The following is a 23,880-nucleotide window of genomic DNA, read 5'->3' as shown; positions in this document are numbered from 1 at the left end:
AATTTCAGCTTTTGGCCTCCCCTAGGATTTCAAAATTTTGAACCTATTTGGGGGTTTTTCTACAAATTAAGGTAGGGGTCTCTAATCCATGCATTCTTGTGTTTTTTGTGAATTAATTTTATGTAATTTGTTATCAAGCATGTTTAATTCATATTGATCATCCTTAAAATGATTTAAATGTGGTATGTGAAGCTCATGGCTATGTGTGGTAGTTGATTTATCTGAAAAACATGCTTAATTGATGATCTTCTGCCTATATGTTTGGAAATTGCCAAATTCCATAATGTGAATGCATGATATTTTGTTTAGAAGTTGTTGTAGAATTATGCTATGTGACTTGAACTTAAATTGGATGTATGATAGTGGTCATTGACATGATATGGGAAAGCATGATGCATTTATGCATAGATCGGGCAAAGAAAAAATGGGAAAGAATTGTTTTGAAATAAAAAGGGGTTTTGGAAAAAATTTTGATAAGTGGTTTTGAGAAAATTCAGACGCCGAGGAGGTACCAAAGGTCTGTGGAGTTAATATAACCTAAAGGGAACTAGGGAAATTACCCTAGCGTGGTTGAGCTATTTGGGCCCCAAATGACGTCGCGGAGGTACCAAGGGTCAGGGACAGTAACCAATCCATCTCTCGTGTTGCTGAGGAGCCACCAAAGGACGGGTTGTATTAACAATTTGAAAAGTGATGTATGATTTTGAAAATGGGGAGCGACATCACACGACATTGCATTTCATAACACCATATTGTTCATTTGGATTTGGAATTGATGTTGTAATTCTCCCGGCATAGCATGATCCCGTCCCCTATTATTCTATTCATTGTTTGGATTCACGGGGTCATAAGAGGTGTGTCTTAGGAATCACCTACTGAGCGATTTGTTCACCCCATTATATTTAACATTTTTTAAGTCATGGGAAGGAGGTGGCGGATGACAATCCACCATAAGCTTGATGGGTGCTAGAAGTCCATTTTTGTTATCTTTTGCATGTATCTTTGAGCCATCTTCTGTAAAAGCTTTATTTTAGAATGTAATTAAGCTAGAGAACATGGCTTTGTAATTCAACCATGTACCTTAGCACTATTTTGATGTAAATCGAATTAAATGTAATGACTCTGCTTGATCTTTCATTTGAAAGTATCTTGATGATGTGGTATCATACTAAAATGTTGATGATCATGATTATGGTGGGTGGTTTTATCATTAGAAATGTTCTTAGAGCAGTTTTAGAGCAAATTTTCAAAGTCCCCATCATCATTTTCTCATTTCAGCATTCCAATAGCATTTTTAGAGTTCACAGAGCCATTTCAGTCGGCCGAAATGCCTGCTACGGCCGACCAGTTTGTCCAGAGACCTTGGCCACTGTTGAAGCCACAACCGGCCGACCGAATGCCTGTTTGGTCGACCCGTATAGGGGAAGTTACTTCGGCTGACCGAAGCCCCATTTCGGTGGACCGAAGTGAATCTGTTGGTTCAATTTATTCTTTTCTCCGACGTAAATTATCCTAAGCTTTGGGAAATTGTATTTGAACCATTGTGGAGCATAACTATGACCTTAGAATGATGTTTTGACATTATAAATGAGGGAAATGACTTAGGTAACCTCGGGTTCAAGTGAGGACCCGGTTAACGGTTCGGACTCATGGGTTCGAGTCATTACAGCTGTGGCCCTTAAATGTAGCATGTGGAGATAATGTAACGACCATGGTTATCTCAGGTGGAAAAGGTGGAGCAGTAGGATATAATGGATCTTGAGAATCGGTAGCCAATAAGGATGAGTGGGGGCATCGGCTAGCAGAAGCTATGGTCGGGAGAGAAATATCAATCTCCTGACCCGTCAATGGTGATATACAGAAGAAGTTTGTCATCCCCATCCATCCGGAGGTGCTGGTAGAATAGTGCAACCAACCGGGGATAGACAACTGTGTCTGCCAATGTCATAATAGCATCAATGCCCCTCCGCACGAGCTCATCATAGGACCACTTGGTCTGGTCCAACTCGGAGAAAAGATCATGGTCAAATATGTACTCAGTCTTTCACTTCTTATGGGAGTAGGACTTATCAAAAACCTCTTAAATAATAGCATCCATAGAAGATGTCTCAGAGTGGACTAATCTAGAAGATGAAGACAATGAAGAAGACTCTACAACTGGAGATAGAAGAGGCTGTGGCACTCTGTGTACTCTTTTCCTAGCAAGAGTTTTTCGTCTACCCTGCATCTGCAAAAACAAGAAGAAATAGTCAGTTCACAGGTATAGGATATGGTAAGCAACTGGTAAGGAAACACAAAGCATGCCTGAGTCAAATAAAAATAAAGAATAGACAAGAAGGATTATGCTTGTGCAAGAAGTGATTAAGAAAGCTTCAAGATTATCATTCTATATACTTTAGCTAAACAAAACAAATTAGATATGCAATGATGGCATAGAGGGCAGAAAAGTCACATATGAAACATTTTGAGCAAAAATATGATCAACAGGGTAAACATAGGCTGTGATGTGCAAAAATGATGCAACGTGCATTCACAAACCTGAAACTCAAGTAGATACTGCAATGACATGACAAGTAGACCCAGGATGACATCATATCAATTCCTAAGTAAGAATGTCTACAAGTGGAATAGTTAAGTCAAATGGAGCAAGCAGGATAACATAGAGCATATATAATCACGGCAAATGTCAACCTAGGACTCAAGAAACATGCATGTCACGTAATAAAGACTAAGTGAAGTGCATGGTTGCAAAACACTACAATCTAAAGCATGTTATGACAAGCAAGTTCAATAATGAATTCTGCACATGGTATGTAACTAGATGGCATATATCAGAATGAGGCACATATATTAACAAAAACTCCAGATAAAGGCATATCCTGTACTGCAGTGTAACAAAATCAACATCGTATGATCACTCATGGCTCGTGACCCCCTCTATAGCTTAAATGAAGTAGAGAATGGTAAAAAACTGAAAATACAAGAAGCTCACCATATGGAATCAAAATCTGGACTGGAAAGAACCTCGGTCATCAAGAATAGATCACAAGTGTATAAGATCAAGCAACTTGGCATTCAACAAATAAATATCAAGATCAAGCAAACATATTCCCAAACTTGGTTCAAATTGCATTTCAAAATTCAAGTTAAGCTCAAGAATTAATACTAAGGCCAAAGAATAGAAACATCATCCAAATCATGCATTTTAAACTCCAAGAATCCATAACATACCCCCAAACTTAGTCAAAAATCAATTCAAAAAAAATGTGATCAAAAGATGCACAGAAACTCTCAAAAACTGTCGATGTGATATAAGTGTGTGCAAAATGGTGTACATACAAGCAACAAGTTACAATTATTCCAAAGTGCACACAATAATTCAAAAAAGATCACATTTGACAAATTTTAAAGTCATTAAACAACAATGGAATCATTTGACTTCAAACAGTTGGGTTGGAATGGCAATTCAACTTAATTTGCAAGAGAATATCAAAATCATGATAAGGAAGGTCAAAAGACATCAAACTTGTGCCCTAGCAAGGCAAGAATCAAGAATTACATCACAAACAAGTTCAACGGCACTTAGAAGATGCAAATGGATGGCAGGAATCAAATGGAACAAGCTTTAACTTAAACAAGAGCATTTTGGTCAACTTTGGGATTACTCGACACTTTTGGGGTAAAATTGGAATTTTTGAAAACCTTAGGGTTAAAACATTCAAATACATTATTGAAAAACTTCATGACAAGAATCATGCAATGAATGAACATCAAAAGAAGGAATCATGCAACTCGACTTCTTATCTTTTTTTAAAACAAAGTTCAAAATTTCCCTTTTTAATCATTTGAAACCCAACAAGTGTGATCACAAAGCATTTTAACATTCAAGGATCATTTTACCAAAACAAAGCGCTTGAATCATGAGCAAAAGACAATTGAGGAACAAAACTTTCAAAGAAGTCCATTAGAAACACAACTAAGCATTTAAACAAGACTTTAGCATTTTCAATTCAAAAGCACAAAGATCAAGTCAAGTCATGCTTGCAAGTAGTTAAGACAACTTAAAACACATCTATGCATTTCATATTCAAGACAATCAAATGAAACAAGTTGGATTATGATCACAACAATTCAAACTTTTCAATGCCATTCAAGTTCAAAAATATTTTAAGTCTAAAGAAATTTTCCTTTCATTAAAATCTCAAGACAAGAATTTCACTTTGACATTCAAATTTTCAATTCAACTCAACAAACAAAATTTGATCAAACAATATATTTCCAAAGTCAAAAACTATACATGTCAAAACAACTTTGATTTTTAAAACAATTTAAAACTTTTCTTTCTTTGCAATCCAAATCTAACATCTTGACTTCAAAATCCTTTTCAAATTCCATCTCAAAAACACACCATTTGCCTTTTGAAATTTTAAAAACAAAGTTCAATTTCAATTTCTCGAAAATCCGACACGGTTTCCCCTTAAAAATGGACTTTCCCAAAATTTCAAAACACAACAAAGATCATGCATTTCAATCATTCAACAATCAAAAATCAATTTCAACATTCAAAACAACCATTTTTTTTTAGTTTTGATCTTTCAATTTTGTATGTCATTTTCAATGATTCAATACCAAAAGTATATGTAAACAAAAATATAAAAATAAAAATAATAAGATTAAAAATGAACAATGCAAAAATTAAAAGAAAATAAAAGAAAATAAAAAAGAAATAACAATGCTCATACTCGATCCAAGAAAATGGAAGAGAAGATAGAAATGGAGAGATTCGGGAATGAAATAAAGATTCCTGCCTCACCGTGGCCGGAGATGGTGACCGGAGACTCGCAGGAGTCTCGCCAAAAATTTCAGAGTTCGCCGGAAGAAAATCTGAGGTCTCTTTAGCCTAAATCGGCCGGAGACTATGTATTTGATGGAACCCGAAAGCAATAAGAGACTTGGAACCGGGTTTAGCCACTTTTGGGCCAAAAACTCGCAGGGAAAAATGGAATACACGGCGGCGTGAAGCTTTGGCTACTTTTGTTCGCCGCCGGTAATGGAAGAGAGGTGGTTAGGGTGGTGGCTTTGTTGCGGGTGAGGGAGATGGAGATTAGGGAGGAGATGAGAAGGAGAGATGAGAAGTCGAGGAAAGAGAAAAGAGTTGGCCGAGAGGGAGAAGAGGGATGGAGGAAGAGAAAGAAAAGAAAGAAAGAAAAAGAAAAATAGAGGAAGAGAGAGAAAAGAAAAAGAAAAAGAAAAATAAAAAGAAATTAGGGTTAGGGGTTGGAAGTTGAACGGCCAAAGTATTTCTCAGAAATTCAAATAACGTATTTTCGATCGATCAAAGGACTTCGATCGATTGAACACTTATCTTCGATTGATCCAAAATGGAGTTCGATCAATTGAGATGGACTTTGATTGATCGAATTAGAAGGTGAGAAGTCCTCAATTCAGTGGTCGATCGATCGAAGTGGAATTTCAATCAATCGAACTTGAGCTCGATCGATCGAAACCTCACTGGAAATGCACAAAATGCAGGAAATTTTCCAAAAACTGGGTTTTACAATTCAACTCATATCTTGATGACGCAGAAACATAAAAAATAAAAAATAAAAAAAAAAGAGAGAAATGAGGGAGGAATAGGGTTGGCAAACCCTACGAAACACACTAGTCTTTAATGACTCTAGCAAGACGTTGGGTTCTTTTAGCCCGGATCAAAAATCTTAAAATGCATCCCCTCCTTGGCGGGGTGAATGAAACTTTAAATCCCACCCAACAAATTGTTCCCTAAAGAACTTGTTGGATTTGATTTAAATGAGATTGGTGGTCCTTTGTCAATGCAATTCTTGGGCTTCCATGCCCTTTTAACACTTGATTTGAAAACATTTTTCTTTGAAATCTGTTTAGAAGACAAACCATTGGAAGTTTCAACATCAAGCAAAGACTCAATTTTTTCAAATTCACTTTCAAGACATTTTTCAACAATACACACTTCTTCATGCTTGCCCTTGGATTAAAAATCTTCAACTTCACCTTTATATGCTCAAATGAAATTTTCATTATCCCTATTCTATAATTTATGTTGGCATTAGCGGTTGCCAAAAAAGGGCGGCCAAGGATAACGGGAATTTGGCTCTTGGGATTTGGGACCAGTTCCGTGTCAATGACAATGAAATCAACCGGGAAGAAGAACTTATCAATTTTAATCAAGATATCCTCAATAATACCCTGGGGCTTTTTAATGGATTGGTCGGCTAGTTGTAAAACTACCGACGTCAATTTTAAATCTCCTAAGCCCAATTGAACATAAACCGAATATGTAAGAAGTTTCACACTTGCTCCTAAATCAAGAAGAGGTCGGTTAATGACATGATCACCAATGATGAAAGAAGTAGTAGATGAACCGGGGTCTTTGAATTTTGAAAGTGTGTTATGTTGCAAAATAGAGCTTACTTGCTCGATCAAAACAACTCTTTTTGGTCCTTGGCTCTTGTTCTTCCTTTTAAGGATGCAAAGATCTTTCAAAAATTTGGCATAAGCCAGAATTTGTCTAATTGCATCCAAGGGAGGAAGATTAATCTTCACTTGCCTAAACATTTCAATTATCTCATTTGCTTTGCTTTATCGTTTTTCAAGAGAATTTGATCATTTTAAGGCATCCGAAAATAGAGCCTTTGGCTCAAAAACTTTTTCCAAATCATTTTTAAAAACATTTTCAACATAAGAATTTTTCACATCATTTTTCAAATCTTTCTCAACAAAAGTGTCTTTCACATGCAATGAAGGAGGAATACGATGTGAGACGGGATAGGTGTCAACTTTTGGTTGCACCAGTTCACTCTCTTCATTTTGAACACCAATTTGATTATCCATAATTCTTCCACTTCTCAAAGTGGTCACCACATTTACATGTGCATTTGTGTGACCTTCCGAAGAGGAAATGGTCTCCACAACAAATTGTTGCTTTGGTGGTGGATTCAAAGACATTTTCCCTTTTTCCTTAACATTCCATGTACTAGCTATTTGCCCAACTTGGGTTTCTAGCTTTGCAATGGATTGGGAATGAGAATAAAGTAAATGGGTATTTGCTTCCAAAGTACCCAAAGCAGTCAAAACTTTTTCCTCAAATGCGGGACTCCTAGAATATCCTTGAGAATATGAAGATTGATTAGGAAAATGAGAATTTGAGAATTGGTTACCATCTAATGCTTGGAAAGATGATCTATAACCTTGGAAACATTGGCTTTACATTGGGGGTGGAACATACTTGCCTTGAAAACCACTTTGGGGAGGGTTTGACACTTCCTCTTGGCTTTTCCAAGAGAAGTTTGGATGGTTCCTCTACCCGGCATTGTAATGGGTGCCATAGGGATTATTCCCTTGGTTGACAAATGCGGCATTCACTTGTTCATGGTGCTCACCTTGCACATATTCATGGGGACAATTGGAAGTAGAATGTAAAACACTAAAACAAGTCATGCAAGTTTCATTGGAAATATGATGATTATAACTAGGGGAGGAAGACATTTGATTCGCCGAATTTTAGTTGATTAAAATTGATCAAACCTTTGAGATAAAGACTTGACTTCGGCAGCTATGTTAAGTTATTTTTCAAAGGTTATTTAACTAGGGAGAGATAAAGATTTGACTTCGGCGGCTGACGATTTAACTAGGGAGAGAGTTTAGAAAAGCTCATAAAGGGTCCTTAAGCAATTTCAAGTTATTTTTCAATTTTTTCTTTGCCTTGCTTTGCTTTGCAATTTTTTTATTTTTAGTTTTTACACTTTTGTTTAACTTAGCTTAGTTTGCTTCTTTTGCTTTAGAATTTCCCTTTACTTCACTCTCTTGGCTCAATGCACCTAGCCAATCAAGAACAAACACAATAAGTAACCAAAATAAAATAAAAATAAAGACAAGATCAAAAGAGTACTAATTCTTAATTAATTTCCAAAATACGACGTTGCCAAAACCCTGGCAACGGCACCAAAACTTGGTGCGGTCGCGCACCCAAAGCAAGAAAAGTGTGTAGTATGGTCAAGTTTAAATTTATAGAATGCCACTACTACTACTAACTATTAATGTAGCTAAAGTAAGTGGGGATCGTCCCAATGGAAATGGAGTGTATTTTTACTTGAAAATTAATGTTGGATTAGTAGGTCAAATGATTAAAAGATGATTTGATTGGTTAATTAAACTAATACTCAATTAAAATAATACAAGTAAGAAACAATCTAGAAATTAGAGAAAGATATATGAGAGAGAGGTCTTGGGGCTTAGAGTTCACCACTAAGTTTCACTTCACCAAACACTAGCAATTGTAAATTAATGAGGAAATTTAACTTATAACTTGTGTATATGTGCTACTAATTGAAAACTAAGCATGGATGGCAAATAAGAATAGATTGTCTAATCATTCTAGTAAGTAGCACAAAATATTAAATGAGGCAATTAACCATTCAATTAAACCACAATTAGTGCGCACACAAATATCTAGAGAAATATACTCTTTGCATTCATAAGTTTGTAACATCAAATAATAAGAATGAATTGTCCATTTACCTAAGAAATTAGAGCAATTACACTACAACTAAGTTAGAGATATGAAAATTAAACTAATTAAACTAAAGGTGTGGCACAATCCATCAAGAAATAAGTATGAACCATCAAATAAACCACAAGAGTGTTCAATTAAGCATCATGCCTTGACCATCACTAGATTAACAACATCAACATACATAAACATGCATCAATTTCATTAAATCAAGAGACAAAAACATGAACATCAATTCTAGCATATATAGGCATATAGATATAACTAAATGATTAATTGAAAACATTAATCCATACAAATCAAGTAGAAATTACAAGATCTATATTTATTCATGGACAAAACATCTATTACAACTAAAATTCCTAAAAGTACACAAAAGCTAGGTATAGGAAGCAAGCCTAGGGGCTATCTCTAACCCCAAGAGAAGGATTTAGCCACTCATTGTAGTGGTAATGGAACCCTCAAGGGCTAGCTTAGAGGTTGGCATCATCATCTTCATCCTTGCTTTCTTTCCAAAACCCTAATTCTAGAGAGAGGAATAATATTTCTATAATTAGTAATATCTCTATGATGATATGATACAATATGGTAAATCAGTTACATTCTACTTTGAGTAGGCACCAAGTCAGAAAAATAGCCTATGATTGGAGGAAATTCACAGCTACACAAGTTAAGTAGAAATTGGCGCACTCGGGAATTAAACAGCTCACTGCCAGCAGCATTCTCTATCAATTGAAGATTCTCGATCGATCCAACACTTAGCTTCGATCGATCAAAGCTGACGTGGCATCAAAAATATCTTCTGGGCCTTATCCACTTTGCTGAGCTTGCATTGCCTTATTTTGATCGATTGTAGACTTCTTTGATCGATCGAAGTTCCTCTACTGTATTTTCTTGGTTTCTTTCCAACTTTACTCCTTAGCTCCAAAATTGAACTAAATGGCTCTTGTTAGTCTATTTAAACTTTATTGACCTGAAATAGGCAAAAACATAAATAAGTATCTATGACATGAAAGTAAGATAGATGAATGGACTAAAATACCCTAACTTAGGTGCTAAAATGCGTCACATTTGAGCACTTATCAAGGTGTTATGCGACCCATTAAATCCATATGAATCAATTCTAAAGGTCGAGAAGTGACTTTATGAATAAGCCTCTTATGTGAAACTCTAGTTTATTTTTCTAATTGACATGGACTACATATTTCATTCTTAGGCATCTTTAATTTAGGCAAACCTCGAATAAGATCATTGTTAGACAAGTTCATTAAATCATTAAAATTCACATGTCTAAGTCTTTTATGCCATAAAATAGCCTCATCGGTAACTGTAAAAAAACACATTAGTGAAGGATCTGAAAATACAACATAGCAATTATCAGAAGTTCTAGTTCCTTTCAAGATACCTTCACCTTTTTCATTAGTTACAAAACACCCTTGTTGAGTAAAATTGACTTGAAACTCCTCATCATAGATTTGACTAATACTCAACAAATTAGCAGTTAAACCTTTAACATATAGAACATTCTTTAACTCCCCAATTCCTAAAAATTTGATCTTACACTTACCATTTACAGTAGAAGCATTACTATCACCAAAAGTAACAGTACCAACTGAGCATTCCTTAAAAGTGGTAAACAACATTCTATCCCCTATCATATGCCTAGAGCAACCACTGTCAAAGTACCAACCACATGGACCAAATGCTTTAAGTGTAGTGTGCATGGCAAGGCATTTAAAATTTTCTTTCTTTACCTAAACAATTTTAGATTCATTATGCAATAATTTTGCTATTGTTCTGGGCAAAATGTCACAAGGCTCAATAGTTCTAATCATCTTCTTCCTCAAATTTAAACTCTCTAGATTTTTCAATTTCTTTCCTAATTCAATTTTTCTTTTCTGACACTTATATTTGATATGCCCTTTTTGACCACAAAAATGACATGTTGAAATAAGTTTGGTAGAACTAGAAATAATACAAGATTTGGTTTCAACTTTTACAAAAACTTCTTTAGATTTTTAAAATACAAATCCTTTGAAATTGATGTCAAATCTTTGTTACTCCTAATATTCTCAACCACTCCTTTCAACTTATCAATTTTGCAAGTGTCAATATCAACTTTCTGAACAAACTGTTTTGATTTAACAAATTTACTACTCAAATTATCAATTTTAAGTTCCAGTGGTTTATAAAACAAATTTACCTTCTTAAGCTCCTTTTCCAGAAAATCAATCTTATGAAAAAGATTCAAATTTTTATGTCCAATTTGTTCCAAATTTTTATTAGAAACAGAAATTTCTAACTTATAAATATCTCTATCAAGTTCCGCAAGATTCAATTTCTCTAACAAATTTTCAAAATCCTTTTTAAACTTGGACCACTCAATTTGCATGCTTGTGATAGAATCAAAAACAGGAGTTAAAGGCAACACATCAACAGATGAATTTTCAGACATGATACAAAAATCAACAATTAATCAACAGATATGATCTACTCTATTTATCAAGTAAGCCACTCTGATACCAAATTGTGAAAATAGAATTACGTGGGGTGCGAAAACAGTTAGCTGATTTTAATTGTGATTTACTCCTTTAATAACCTAGATCTGATTATTAGGTCAACTTACTCAATTTATGATTGATTAAATTATATGATCAATTTAAACATCCACACTCACAAATATATATAAAATAAAGCAAGTAAAAGTTTAGAGAGATTGCACCAAGATTTTTAGCGAGGAAACCCTAGTTGATAAAATATGTTAACTGTTATGAGAAAAAACTCGTGGGTTATGCAATCCAAAAGTAAACCAATCCACTATGTTTGAAACAAAGTATACCGAACTTTGACTCTGGCTGACACCCTATCGTTCTACCCAACACCAACTTCTGACAATCCTCTAGTTTTGCGACTCCCCGTCCAACAGCAACTTGACTCCAGGCTTATGCTTGATATTTGAAGAAGAGTAGCAAGTAGATCAGACAACACTCCTCGAATACTCCAACCATTTCAAACTGTGATCCCTTTTACTTCTGTTCTTCAAGATCTGAACTCGATGTAGAAGAATTAAATCCTGCTCTTCATACGGAATATTGAATCTTTAATATAGCTCAAATTCCGATGAGATAGAGAACAACATCATTAAATCACTCATGAATATATGTGTATGCTCTCATAAATAAATTCAGAATAATCAGATTTGATTTTCTGAATTTTCTCTCTCTAAAAGGCTTTCTCAAATTATAGAATTGATTTTCCCTAAACCCATAAATAAACCAATGTATAGGAACAAGATTTATATAGAGTTTAGAAAGTTCTAATCTCTCAGAAAATATGATAAATTCCGTGCATAGGACTTGGAAGGAAGTTAAGATAAAAAAAGGAAACATTCAGAAGAAGGAAACTTAAATTGGAATCGTACCAGGACTTCTTGAACATGTTCGATAAATCTTAAACCGGTTCAAGATGGACAGAATGTAAAATCTCCACTTTGCTGAAGTTGAACCTGTTCGATTATTCTTGAACCAGTTCAAGATGGACAAAATATAAAATCTTCTTCCGAACTTTCACAAACCGTTACTAAATATTCTCACTACCTCTCCAAACTTCTTAGAGCATTGTTCTCATCATCTCGGAGTGTAGTATAATATGAACACTTAAAACTTCTTCAAATCTATATCCGATCTTCAATCTTTGAAATTTTGAACCGAAAAATTACAACTCGATTGGATTTGTTTTGACAACGAAATTAACCAAATACAAAATAGATATCTCACAATTTGCTATAATTCTATCCACTAACTAAATTTGTGTTGACTTCTCTACATCAACTTTCATTCCTACTCTTCTGGTGTTATTATTGGTTTAGTGCTTCTGTTTTGCATGTTTGTTTATTGTTTGTTTACCAAGCAATTTTTAATTTTAGTACACAAAATTGTTCCTTTCATTACTTATATCACTTCGTTGACATTTCGATCTTCACTCCAAAAAACACCATAAATGCTAATCACATTACTTTTCCCTTTCTTTTTCTTCATAGTACACAGGAATATCCACTGCTATAGATTTTCACTATAATTTATCATACAACATAATCAACCTACCTTCTCAAAGAGTACTTTGGAAATGTGAAAACGAATGGTTTCAGAAGAACAGAAGCTAGTGTAATAAAAACTCTTTGCAACTGTAAGGAATGTTTGTTTGATGTCAGGATCAATACCATCAGCCGACAACACCAACCGCACAAGTTCTTGCATGTCCGGTTCTATTTGGCTGCTGGTGATTTCGTCATAGATGTCGGTATGATGTACCTAATCAAATCAAAACATGACATAGCCATAAGTTCTTGCAATTGATTCATTGTTAAGATACATTTTATTTGCCCAAAAAAAAAATACATGTATTAAAAAAAATGTTGATATTTTTTATGATCCTCCATGTGATTATATATATGATGCTATTCAGTGTTCAAAACATGATTCCCAATTGGACCCAAATCCCTTGTCGTCCGAGTAGATTCTGTGTGTCCAATCCAACAAAATGATACACAAACATGAGATTCGTGTTGTGGATTATAGGGAGGTTACGCCATGCCCCCACATGAAGTGAGAAAAGAGAAAAGTGAAGTTTTAGAGTCTTTCAAATCAGTATAGAGAAATATGAAGTATTGTAGGATTCTAGAATATTGGACAACTTGTAACTATGCAGAGAAATTTACAAAAAATATAATTTAAGTTTTGGAGTGTTAAAAATATTTGTGTAAAGAATTCTAGAAGCTAAGAAGGATGCCTATAAAAATAGTCATGGAGTGTCATTTGTAACCAAGTGACTGAGTGTGTGCAAGCAGGGTGGAGGGAATGTTTGGCACAAGTGAGTGAGAGTAAAACTGAACAAAGCCTTATTATGAGAATAATGGAGAAACTAAGTGATAATAATTATGACATTCAGAATCTCTTCATCCTTACAGATCCTATTCCCAAACTTACACTAATCCAGAAGTTTAGAACAGATCATGTTCCCCATTCTGAATGACCCTAATAAATAATTTTATCGTGTAATGTACGCTATGTATAATTGTGAATTAGAGTTTTATCATGTAATACACGCTTTGAAGGATTGTGAATCAGAGTTTTATCACGCTCTCTATAATTGTGAATCAGAAATTTATCGTGTAATGCACGTTCTGCAAGAGGTCCCACAACAATCGGTGAATCCAAACGCTTTTGAATTTTATCATGTAATGCACTTATTATTGTGGTGGGTGACCATCGCAACACTTCACGATAAACACACCGCTCTCTTCTGGATATGATCAAACCTGACTTGCGAAGAGTAATCATGGATACAATCACGAAAAAACCAAATACAATATAATGACAAAGTGGGATTCAGTGCCGGTAAATAATTTTATATGTAGTATTTATACAGACTCGAAACTTATAAATGCTACATATAAAATATATATATATATATATATAATAATTCAATATATATATAATATATTTCACTAACCTGTTGAAATTGTCGGAGTTTATAGCAGAGTCCATTGGTAATGTGAGAGAGGCTCTGGTAATCAGGATTAGACAATAGCTCTTCTGATATGGAATGGCCAGCGCAGAGATTTAACATATGCACTAAGAGTTGTGTTTCAACTTCATATCTATCACCACCTTCAATCCATATTCTCATCCATGTTTCCCACTGATCCACATAATTAAAAAATCACACAATTCCAAAACATAATAAATATCAAAATCACTATGTATGTAAATATATATATATATATATATATATATATATATATATATAATATAAATTAAATGTACTTACAGCTTGATGTAAGTGGTAACGGATGTCTTTACCATGCACCACCATTGCATCCAATGAGAGCTGATTCACGGTTCCAAGCAGTGTCCTGACTAGTCTTTCTCCTTGCTTGTACCTGCAATACACACAATTAGACAGAATTGGATTATATAAGAAACTTTAACATCATTCATGCAAATTTATAAGAAGACTTCATTAGTTTGATTGATTAATTATTTACCTTCCATTGATTGAATAGGTACTTTTTCTAAATCCTTGTATGAACACTCTTCTCTGCTCGTCTGAAGTTTCCGCCTTGTCAAAATAGGACCCGATTGTGTCCATCAAGACACTCGTTTTAGCCCAAGCAAGGCATTCATTTGACCTTTCAGGTTCAAATAAATTTGCGGCTGCTAAATAAAATGCAAAGAGAAGGCTTTTTTTACTCATTCCAAACTCTCCGAGATTGCAACTCTCGTACCATCTGTGTAGATTGCATAGATAACTGTTAACTATTACAGCGACGACTTTATAAATTATATAAAAGAGTAAGCAGACTTCAACAATTACTTTTGAATGTTGTCCCATTCCAACATATGCAGTGCTTGACACTTATTGTAGTCTAACTTTGCGTGCTCAAGGTACAGGTTATTGTTCACACAAGGCATCCTGAGAACAAAGAGTTGATGAAAGGTACATATTAGCATCTAAATCAAATCCAAGAAATGCGATTTCAAATATGAGTTGAACCATGTTTTGACAAGAGAAATACCAATGCTTTTTGTGATAACGCATTAATTAATGTTAAAAAGTATAATCAACCTCGAATACGACTGATGTATATATCTCAATTGCATTATATAATTAAAGCTTCCAGATTCTAATTTTAAACTATATATATCCCAGTACTTGATAATATTTCTTTTTCCCAAAGATTCCAGGATGAACTTGTCTCATGTCCATTAAGATGTACTTTTGTTTTCTTTCCCAATGGGGATCTTATTCTAGTCTATCCACATCTAGTGGCTACAAACAAGTGCATGATTCTCATCTCTAATAAACGAAACTAACCCAAATCAAATTCACTAATTTAATCATTACAAGCACTAAATTTCATGTTTGTAACACCGAAATTCATGTTTTTGAACACACACATCCATGCATATGATCGGGCAAGTAGACAGAGAGACCCTGTTGCCTTTGTATCCTTAACTGCGAAGTAAGTGTTTATTTGGATGCCGTCAAGGTTGACCGCTGTTTTGAAGTATATTAGAGATTGAGCAGTCAACTGTTAGGGTAAAATTAAAAGAAGGGGGTACCTGTACAATGTTTTGCCGATCCATACATCATTTTCACCGCCGTATTGTTCTATGTAAAATCTTGTCTCCACACGAGGCAAGCTAGCATACCATGGCAAGTCCAGTGCATACCCAACCTGTAATTGTCGTATTCTATTAGCATTTTTTTAGAATTCAGAGTAATTAAAAAATTCAAATGCTACCATTATTAATTTAATTAAATTGGATTAATCACAGTATATGCCGCTAAAAATAATAAGTACATCCTAAACCATTTTGTCATGACATGCATGAATCACGACAAGAGAGAGAATGTGAGTCTAGCTCCTTTTAATGGTTCAAGATATACCCAGAGAAAGAGAATATACAGAGGGTTTAAGTTTTACCTCGCCTGGTAAGTCCTTTGTTATTATCCATTTATCGAGGAGTTCGTTGTTAGCTTGTTTCTCTCTTAAGAATTGGGATGAAAACTTCTTGGCATCCTCCAGTATTTTGTCTCCCGGAAATAGCACCTGGGATGCCCGGTAGAGATTAAACATTCCAGTGACTGCCTGGTTTGATTGTCCCCTGAAGCAGAAGAATTCACCGCCCTTCTCAAAATGTTGAAATACATCTGTCAAAAATAAATAAATATTGTTATTCTCAATTACACATAACTCAGCCTATTTGTTCCTAAGGGACTCGAACCCTATTAAGGTAGAAGACATACCACTAAAATACAATCTTTTGATAAGCATAACTCATGTATATTCCTTAACTTTTCACAATAAGAGAGTGTTGGCAAAATTGCCCAACGGATTTGAAGGTCAAGGAATGAAGTCGCAGAGCATCTCTAAAACCAAATAATATGAGTGGTGAAGTATACAGTAGATTGAATTACCTGCAGAAACATCGTAGCCATGTAATCTTAAAATTCTAAAACCCATGGCTGTGTCATCGATATCTTGAACAGGTGAATTTTTTGCCCAGCATATCCCTTCTTCAGTCCAGTATCTGAAGTTATAACGAAAACAATAGTTATTATTTCTAATCCCATGAGTTGTCTAGCTAGTAATTATACTTTTAATTCAATTTACCGGTAGACATAATCAACACATTCTTTGATCTCTGACTGATAATATCTAGAAATTCCAAGGCGTTCCAGACGATCAACGGCCCATATGTGCTCGAATAAGTCCACCGGGTACACATTAGGGACTAAATGAATTAAAATAATCAAAATTAGAACCCAATAATTATTTGAATAATGATGAACTGAAAGAGTGAAAGTTAAGTTTGTAGTTATGGATGGATAAAAAAGGCGGCAAATTAATTACCTCCACCACTGAACCTCTCAACAAGTCTGTTTAGATATGCGAGGCAATTATCATCTTTGGTCTGCATCAGTGCAAAGGCAGTGGAGGATGGAGAAAACAAGAATGACCCATCTGGGCACTGTAACCGTAGTAACTTTTCCCAGTCCAGCTCTGGCATTCCTTCTAAGCTATAGAGTAGAGTTGTGGGCACTGTGTGCATTATGTGCTTTGGTATCCTATAGCACTTGGATACATAATAATTATGTACATGTAATGATATGTATAACTTGGGACCAAGCCCCTTTCTAAAAATATATATATTCGAAAGATAAGGCTACTTTTACTTCATTTATTCAAATATTGTATAGTGGAAAGTAGCGAACATTATAATCATGTTTCGAGTTTGGAGTTGTGAAGAAAAGTATATACTTTGTGAGCTTTAGATTTCTTTTGGCATATATCTCCTCCAACACTTGAGAATCATCTGGAACTTCAATGTCGAGTTTCCGAGCCATTTCGATGAGCGAAGGGAACACAACTTCAAAGCCGATTGGCATGTGTTGGTCGCTCTCATTTCCAAGCTTATGCATGTTTTCTTTAATAAATAACAACCCTGTTGTGACCGGCCACAAAATTAATTACTAGTAATAAAAATTAGAAAGATGTTTAGAGTTAATTAATAAAATTTCATTTCATTTGGTTACCTTTTTCACATTTGTCCTGATGAATATTCCATGATTTCATTGCAATTACACAAGCTAAGGTGTTGATGATGCGATCGTGAGCTGAAAATATGTAGTTGTCACCCCAAGAACCATCGGAGAGCTGATTGTTGGCAATCCATTGAAGACTAGAAGGGAACTGAGGAGAACCACTTCCATGGATATCTTGAACAAGAGCAACCCATGCAGTATCATAGGCCGATATGCTTATCTCTCCATCATTCATCGAACCTAACATTGATCGGATAAAATCGACGTGTTGCTTGATCTTATTTGAAACAGACAACTTTCCACAAAACCAGTTACATCATTACCATAAATTAGTTTCCAACAACATATATATACAACCAAAGAAGCAAAAATTGATAAAGGAACGATTGTATAAACCACCTCAACTGTTCCTCCTTCTATGTCATCTTCCACAATCGCTACAAGAAATGTGGATTTTTACGACACGGTATATACGGGATTTCTTTGTTTTGCCCCGTAATAACTATCTTTTACGGGTTTTATAAAAGAATCCTCGTAATTGTTACATATAGGACACGTTTTCACGACGATTTAGCAAAATTCTCGTAGAAAAACATTTTTACGATGTATTAAAAACCTCGTGAATATTTAAATATATTTACGACATTTTGTATATCTTTAACGGGAGAAATGTTCCTCGTTGAAAATTTCACATTTAAGGCATATTTTTTGCCCCGTAAATAAGTAATAAAACTTGCCTCCAAAATTTTCCACTCCCGCACAATTCAAAAAAAAAAAAAAAAAAAAGGAAAACTTAGAGATATCTCTTTGTCCTCAAACCCATTCACATTTGGAAACCCAGACACATTAGGAACCATCTTTCTTTCCCATGGTACAGTTCCCAGATTAGATCCACACAGCCAGTATGTTCGGGCTTCTTCTCTTCATGGTTGCTTTTGTTCGATCTTGGAGTTATGATTCGCGCTTCTCTTCGTGGTTGCTTTTGTTCAATCTTGGAGTTTTCGACCAAATTGCGTTGTCAAGTAATCTCTCTCGCTAATCTCTGTTCAGTTCTCTCTATTATCAGTACACTCTTAGCACTAACCCAAAAAACTCTCATCCCTTTCTTTCTCGGAATCCATCAAAGTCTATACCCCTCCCTCAACTGAATCTATCTTCATTCATTAATTGAAAGCCCTAATCCAACCTCTCTCCTAGATCGATTCTAGGGTTCGAAGCTTGTTGATTGATTCTAAGGTTCACTTGTTCTGATTTTAGGGTTCGAAGCTTGTTTAGATTCACACATTGGTGAGGAAATCGAAGAGTAATGGATTGTAGGAAGAGATGGAGTGATCGAGATCGGTGGCTAAAGTCGGGTAATGGGCAGCGAAAAAGATTGCGTATGTGCATGATCAAACATCACAGAAGAAGATTCGCGCATAGGTGAGGAAATCGGTGACTATGTATAAAATTATACAGATAAATCCTATCTCCATCCACTTGTGTTCCATCTGATTCTTTTCTTCTATCTCTCTTCATCATTTTCTTTTGTGAATATTTTTTTTAACTGGTCAGAAGATATCGAACTCTTAAATCTTGGCTTAGGCTTAACTGTAGGGTTTTGTTATTTCATTTTTCTCTATCTTTGTTAATTAATTTGTTTCCTTTTTTTGTTTCATTTTGCGTTTATCGTTATTTGGTGAATTAAGAAAGGGGGTGTTATCGATCGGTCTACTTTTGGTAGGGTCGACAAGGTCTTGCAACACCTCTAAGGTATCTCTCTTTGTAGTCTCACCTTCTCTCTCTCTCTCTATATATATATACATATATATATATATATATATATATATATGTCGTAATTCTTAATTTTTTCTAAGGTTTTATTTCCCCTTTCATTGGCTGGTTCTAAGGTCTAATTTATTGAATCTACACTTTTAATTCCGCCTTTTTAATTGAGACTTTTCTAACCTAATTTATGCACCATGTTAATGTATGTTGCCCTGATGCAGAGATGATGGAGGACGACTTGTCCGCACAGAGAGATTAAGAACCAAAGATATAACACAGAGTAGAATTGAAGAATTATTGGCAAGCACATTTTTGTTTGTTGCAACATTTGTGCAAACCAAACCTTTGTTTGGTTTCTTAGTTGTATTTTAGTTGCTATATGTCCATGTCGTCAATGTATTGACTCGGTCTCTTAAATCCACTTATTCTGTCTATGTGAAATGGTGAAGTTGCTCTGTCATACTGTATTAGATAGTATTTCCCTTCCATCTATGTACTCTAAAATCTTAGGGCAAATCATGAAATTGAATACAGCATTAATCAATTTTATTATTGCACATTTTTAATGCTTTTTTCTCATGCTCGAGGGGGTCACGTGCTTTTAAGTGACCAATTTTGCGGTATATAGGGGATCACGTGCCTTAAGTGACCAATTTTTATTATTATTATTGTGCATAAATGGAGGTCGGAAAATTGTTGTGGATGGAATATGGTTTTGATTCATCGCATTTTAATTTGTTGAATCATTAAATAAAATAACATATAGAATGAGATAACTGTTTTATGGTCGATCACATGCTACAGAAGCTGACAGATATAAAATTAAATTTAATCATGCTATAAAGCCAAAATCTCTCTATATATACACACACTCCATAAGTCATGATAGAATTTAAACATTAATTAAATGTACTTGTAACTGTCTCCATAAGTCGTGACAAAACATTCAAAATTCTGACACAGGAGTTTTCTTAGTAGAGTTTTTTTTTTTCCTTCAAATTTCAATTTGCAGTCATATGTTTAGTTTGAAAGAAACATAGTTACACTAGAAGGGGTTGATGATTCTTTAATCTTTTTTCTATGTTCTAAGAAAAATCACTTATAAAAATTAAATAAAAAATGTTCTAAGAAAAATCAAACACAGATTGTTCTCATAAGAAGAAATAAAATGTGTTATCCTGCTTTTGATTATGATTATATGAAATTGATTTAGAATAATATAAATGTCCTTATCCTAAAGGATATATAATAGCTTTAATTTCGCTTTCTTTAATTTGTTTAACAGTTGGATGGGACTGTCTAAGGCATGGTGCAAGTTGAGAAAAGTAAATAAGAGAATTTACTTTGAAAAATATACATATCAGTGACAATGTCATGTTCTTTGAAAGACATAAGTTCGATCTCTTTAAATGTAAAACCTTATTTTGCTTGTTATATTATATATGATATAATTTTAGGTCACTCCTTTTTGTTTTGAGTTTCATTAATAGGACGTAGAGCCATAAAAGGTCCATGATTTATTTCGTGATTGGCTATGAATGCAAGAAGCATGTTCTCTTTTCATGGACGAAAATGAATTCATTTTTATACCAATACTAGGACATTTTCTATATATGCCTTAAACACAGTGGTGGAAAAAAGAGTTTTATGGGAGGACATGAGACACTATGCCTCGATTTTTCTGCAGTGATTTATTACACCTACATCCTTTTGTTCCTCTTAGTAAGCAAAATCCTACATGGAAATTGATGGATGTATAATTTAAATATCCATAATTAAGGGAAGATTACTAAATTAATGCACTATTGAGATAGGCTCTGCAGATTACGATAAGGATTACAAATTGAGATAGGCTTTACAGATTACGATAAGGATTAAAGATTGTGATAAGGATTAAAGATTACGATGAGGATTAAGTCTACAGATTACAATAAGGTAATTCTACGTGACATCTTAACCTAAGCCCTATAAAAAAGGCGGGGGAATCAACATTTTGAGGTACGCAATAAACCCTAACTCAATTTCTCGATTTCTCTAGGGAGATTATCATTCACACTGACTTGTTCGTCGGAGCCTACTCCACCGGTAACACACCGGTGTTCGTAGGATCACTTTTTCTTCTCTTTATTCAGGAAGTCAGATCAGATCCAGGTTGCGCAGAATCCATCATCAACAGTTGGCGCCGTCTGTGGGAACAATTTTAGTTCTCTAAATAAAGTATGGTTCGATTGCGATCTGGTCTGGTTGCTGGCGAATACGAAGCGTTGCAAACTTCTGATCAAGGGGACTCGATGAGGCAACCCCTCGCCGTCCCAAACGATCAGGAACGCGTCATAGCGTTGGAACAACAGGTTTAAACCCTAAATAAGGGAATGAACCAATTAGTCCAGAAAAATTCAATGATTCTATAACGCTTAGCCGCCCTTAATGAGGTGGAGAATAATGAAGTACCCAAGAATGACTCCCGTAGGATTGACAACGACGCTGAGCTTAGTCAAATAGGGGGTCAACAGAGAAGCCATCACCATCGGTCTCTTGAACGGAATAATACCAGGCTCCATGCAGGTACCTCTGGTTGTGTTGGTGACAAGACTGAAGATGTCACTTATTTCAATCTGTAGATGCAAGATCTGAGAACTAGGGTCAAAGACGTCATGCAAGTAATGAAAGGGAAGGGCCAGGCCACAGTGAACGACCTGGTACAGAAGACCAACCTAGCATTTATCCTTGCTGTTATGTTATGAGTTGTCCTCTACCTAGCAAATTTAATATGCTAACTCTTGATAGCTTCGATGGGACGCGGGACCCTCTCGATCATTTGGAGACCTACAGCCAACTCTTGAGAGCTTCGATAGGACGTGGGACCCTCTTGATCATTTGGAGACCTACAAAGCTCTTATGTATTTGCAAGTCGTACCGGATGAGATTATGTGCCGGGCTTTCCCTACCACACTAAAGGGTTGGGCTCGTCCTTGGTTCAATAAATTAAAGCCAGGCTCCATTGAAATCTTTAATGAGTTGAGCAAACAATTCATTGGACACTTCATCGCTGGGCAGAGGTAGAGGAGACAGCAACACACTTATTGAATGTGAAACAGCAGAAGGGAAAGCCTCTCCATGGTTACATAAGTCGTTTTAACGCTGATATGCTGCAGGTAGAAGAGGTGGACGACAAGGTTACCCTCACAACCTTTATGGGAGGACTACAGACTTCTAAGTTCCTATTTTCCTTATCAAAAGAAGCCCTTACAAGCATGACAGAGTTGATGGTTAGAGCATGGAAGCACATGAACGCTGAGGATGCTATGAATGCACGAAAAAACAAAGATGGTGAAGATAAGAGGTCGGAGAAGAAGAGGCCAGCACCTAACACTAGGGAGGAAAAGGAATCAAAGTACAAGAAATTCTCAAACAACCAGGCTGACAGATCATCTCGCCGCCCAGTGAGCCCAGGCAGGTATAATAACTATACCCCCTAAATATATCTGTAGATCAAGTCTTTCTGCAGATTCAAGATGACGCATCATTGAAATGGCCGCCAAAGCTAAAAGCTGATCCAACAAAAAGGTCTCTAGGTAAATACTGTAGGTTTCACCGGGACCATGGACATAACACAGAAGATTGTTTCGACCTCAAAAACCAGATCGAGAACCTTGTTCGTAAAGGTCATTTACGCAAATTCACAACTGGAAATGGAAAAGGAGGCTCCAACCCAGCCCAGGAGGGCCGAGATGATTGCCCTCCTCAACACCAACCAATGGGTGAGATCAAAGTTATATCGGGTGGCTTCGCTGGTGGTGGTGAGACGAGTTCGGCTCGGAGGGCTCATGCTAGGAGTATTCGGAGTTTTTCAGAGGTGAATGAAGTTGGAATGACAAGTCCTCCAACAAAATTACCTCGAGTTGAGGAGCCGGTCATAACCTTTTCTGAAGAAGATGACAAGGGAATTCACCAGCCCCATGATGACCCCCTGGGCATACGAGAAATTGAAAATTGGCCGAGAGAAGCTCCAACCCATGAAATCACCACTGGTGGGATTTTCAGGCGATAAAGTACATCCACTGGGGGCAGTTACCCTTCCAGTTACTGCAGGAGCCAATCCAAAGCAGGTCACTGTAATGGTGGACTTTGTAGTGGTGGACTGCCCATCATCATACAATATTATCCTGGGGAGGACAACATTGAATGCCATGAAAGTAATCACGTCCACTTACCATCTCCTGATGCGCTTCCTAACTAAATATGGTATGGGAGAGCTAAGAGGGGACCAAACAATGGCTCGCGAATGTTATGTTGCCTCTCTTAGAAAAACAAAATCGTAAGAGGCATTTACGATTGAAGAGCTGGAAGGGAAAGATAGACCAGACTTTCATAGAGCGGAACTTACAGAGGAGCTAGAAGATGTCATCCTTGGTGACAGTGAGCCTGAGGAAAAAGTGAGTATAGGGTCTTTACTC

The 23,880-nt window shown here is 35.7% G+C and overlaps 2 protein-coding genes across 2 annotated transcripts; one reads left to right on the top strand and one right to left on the bottom strand.

The window, feature by feature from the left end:
• Nucleotides 1-12,540: 12,540 nt before the first annotated feature.
• On the bottom strand, nt 12,541-17,946 carry LOC132271693 ((-)-kolavenyl diphosphate synthase TPS28, chloroplastic-like). The gene is made up of 12 exons (XM_059773146.1): nt 17,648-17,946; nt 17,373-17,556; nt 16,965-17,179; nt 16,725-16,845; nt 16,529-16,641; nt 16,035-16,261; nt 15,670-15,785; nt 14,921-15,019; nt 14,592-14,834; nt 14,375-14,486; nt 14,057-14,245; nt 12,541-12,855 (listed from the first exon to the last, which is right to left on the bottom strand). Exons 1-12 carry the CDS (start codon nt 17,901-17,903, stop codon nt 12,640-12,642), a joined length of 2,091 nt encoding a protein of 696 aa, XP_059629129.1. The 5' UTR covers nt 17,904-17,946; the 3' UTR covers nt 12,541-12,639.
• Nucleotides 17,947-21,642: 3,696 nt separating this feature from the next.
• On the top strand, nt 21,643-23,474 carry LOC132270215 (uncharacterized). Its single transcript, XM_059771408.1, has 4 exons — nt 21,643-21,774; nt 22,045-22,122; nt 22,579-22,866; nt 22,932-23,474. The coding sequence occupies exons 1-4, from the start codon at nt 21,643-21,645 to the stop codon at nt 23,472-23,474; spliced, it is 1,041 nt and encodes a 346-aa protein (XP_059627391.1).
• Nucleotides 23,475-23,880: the final 406 nt, after the last annotated feature.

This window comes from Cornus florida, unplaced genomic scaffold (assembly GCF_030987335.1).
Source record: "Cornus florida cultivar Cherokee Brave unplaced genomic scaffold, ASM3098733v1 CherokeeBrave_3.0.0_Hap2_Chr08, whole genome shotgun sequence".
In the NCBI taxonomy this organism is placed as follows: domain Eukaryota; kingdom Viridiplantae; phylum Streptophyta; class Magnoliopsida; order Cornales; family Cornaceae; genus Cornus; species Cornus florida.
The sequence above is the reverse complement of the archived record's forward strand: the minus strand, read 5'-3'. Positions and strand labels throughout refer to the sequence as shown.

Bases quoted from the DNA above. Each gene is read 5' to 3' on its own strand.
- LOC132271693 (XM_059773146.1), bottom strand. From the start codon at position 17,903: ATGTTAGGTTCGATGAATGATGGAGAGATAAGCATATCGGCCTATGAT. The intron at 17,180-17,372 runs GTATATACTTTT...CAAGTGCTATAG, and splicing joins AGAAATCTAAAGCTCACAAA to GATACCAAAGCACATAATGC. The intron at 12,856-14,056 runs GTTAGTGAAATA...TGATTTGATTAG, and splicing joins AACTCCGACAATTTCAACAG to GTACATCATACCGACATCTA.
- LOC132270215 (XM_059771408.1), top strand. From the start codon at position 21,643: ATGGTTCGATTGCGATCTGGTCTGGTTGCTGGCGAATACGAAGCGTTG. The intron at 21,775-22,044 runs GTTTAAACCCTA...TTCAATCTGTAG, and splicing joins TCATAGCGTTGGAACAACAG to ATGCAAGATCTGAGAACTAG. The intron at 22,867-22,931 runs GTGAGCCCAGGC...GTCTTTCTGCAG, and splicing joins ACAGATCATCTCGCCGCCCA to ATTCAAGATGACGCATCATT.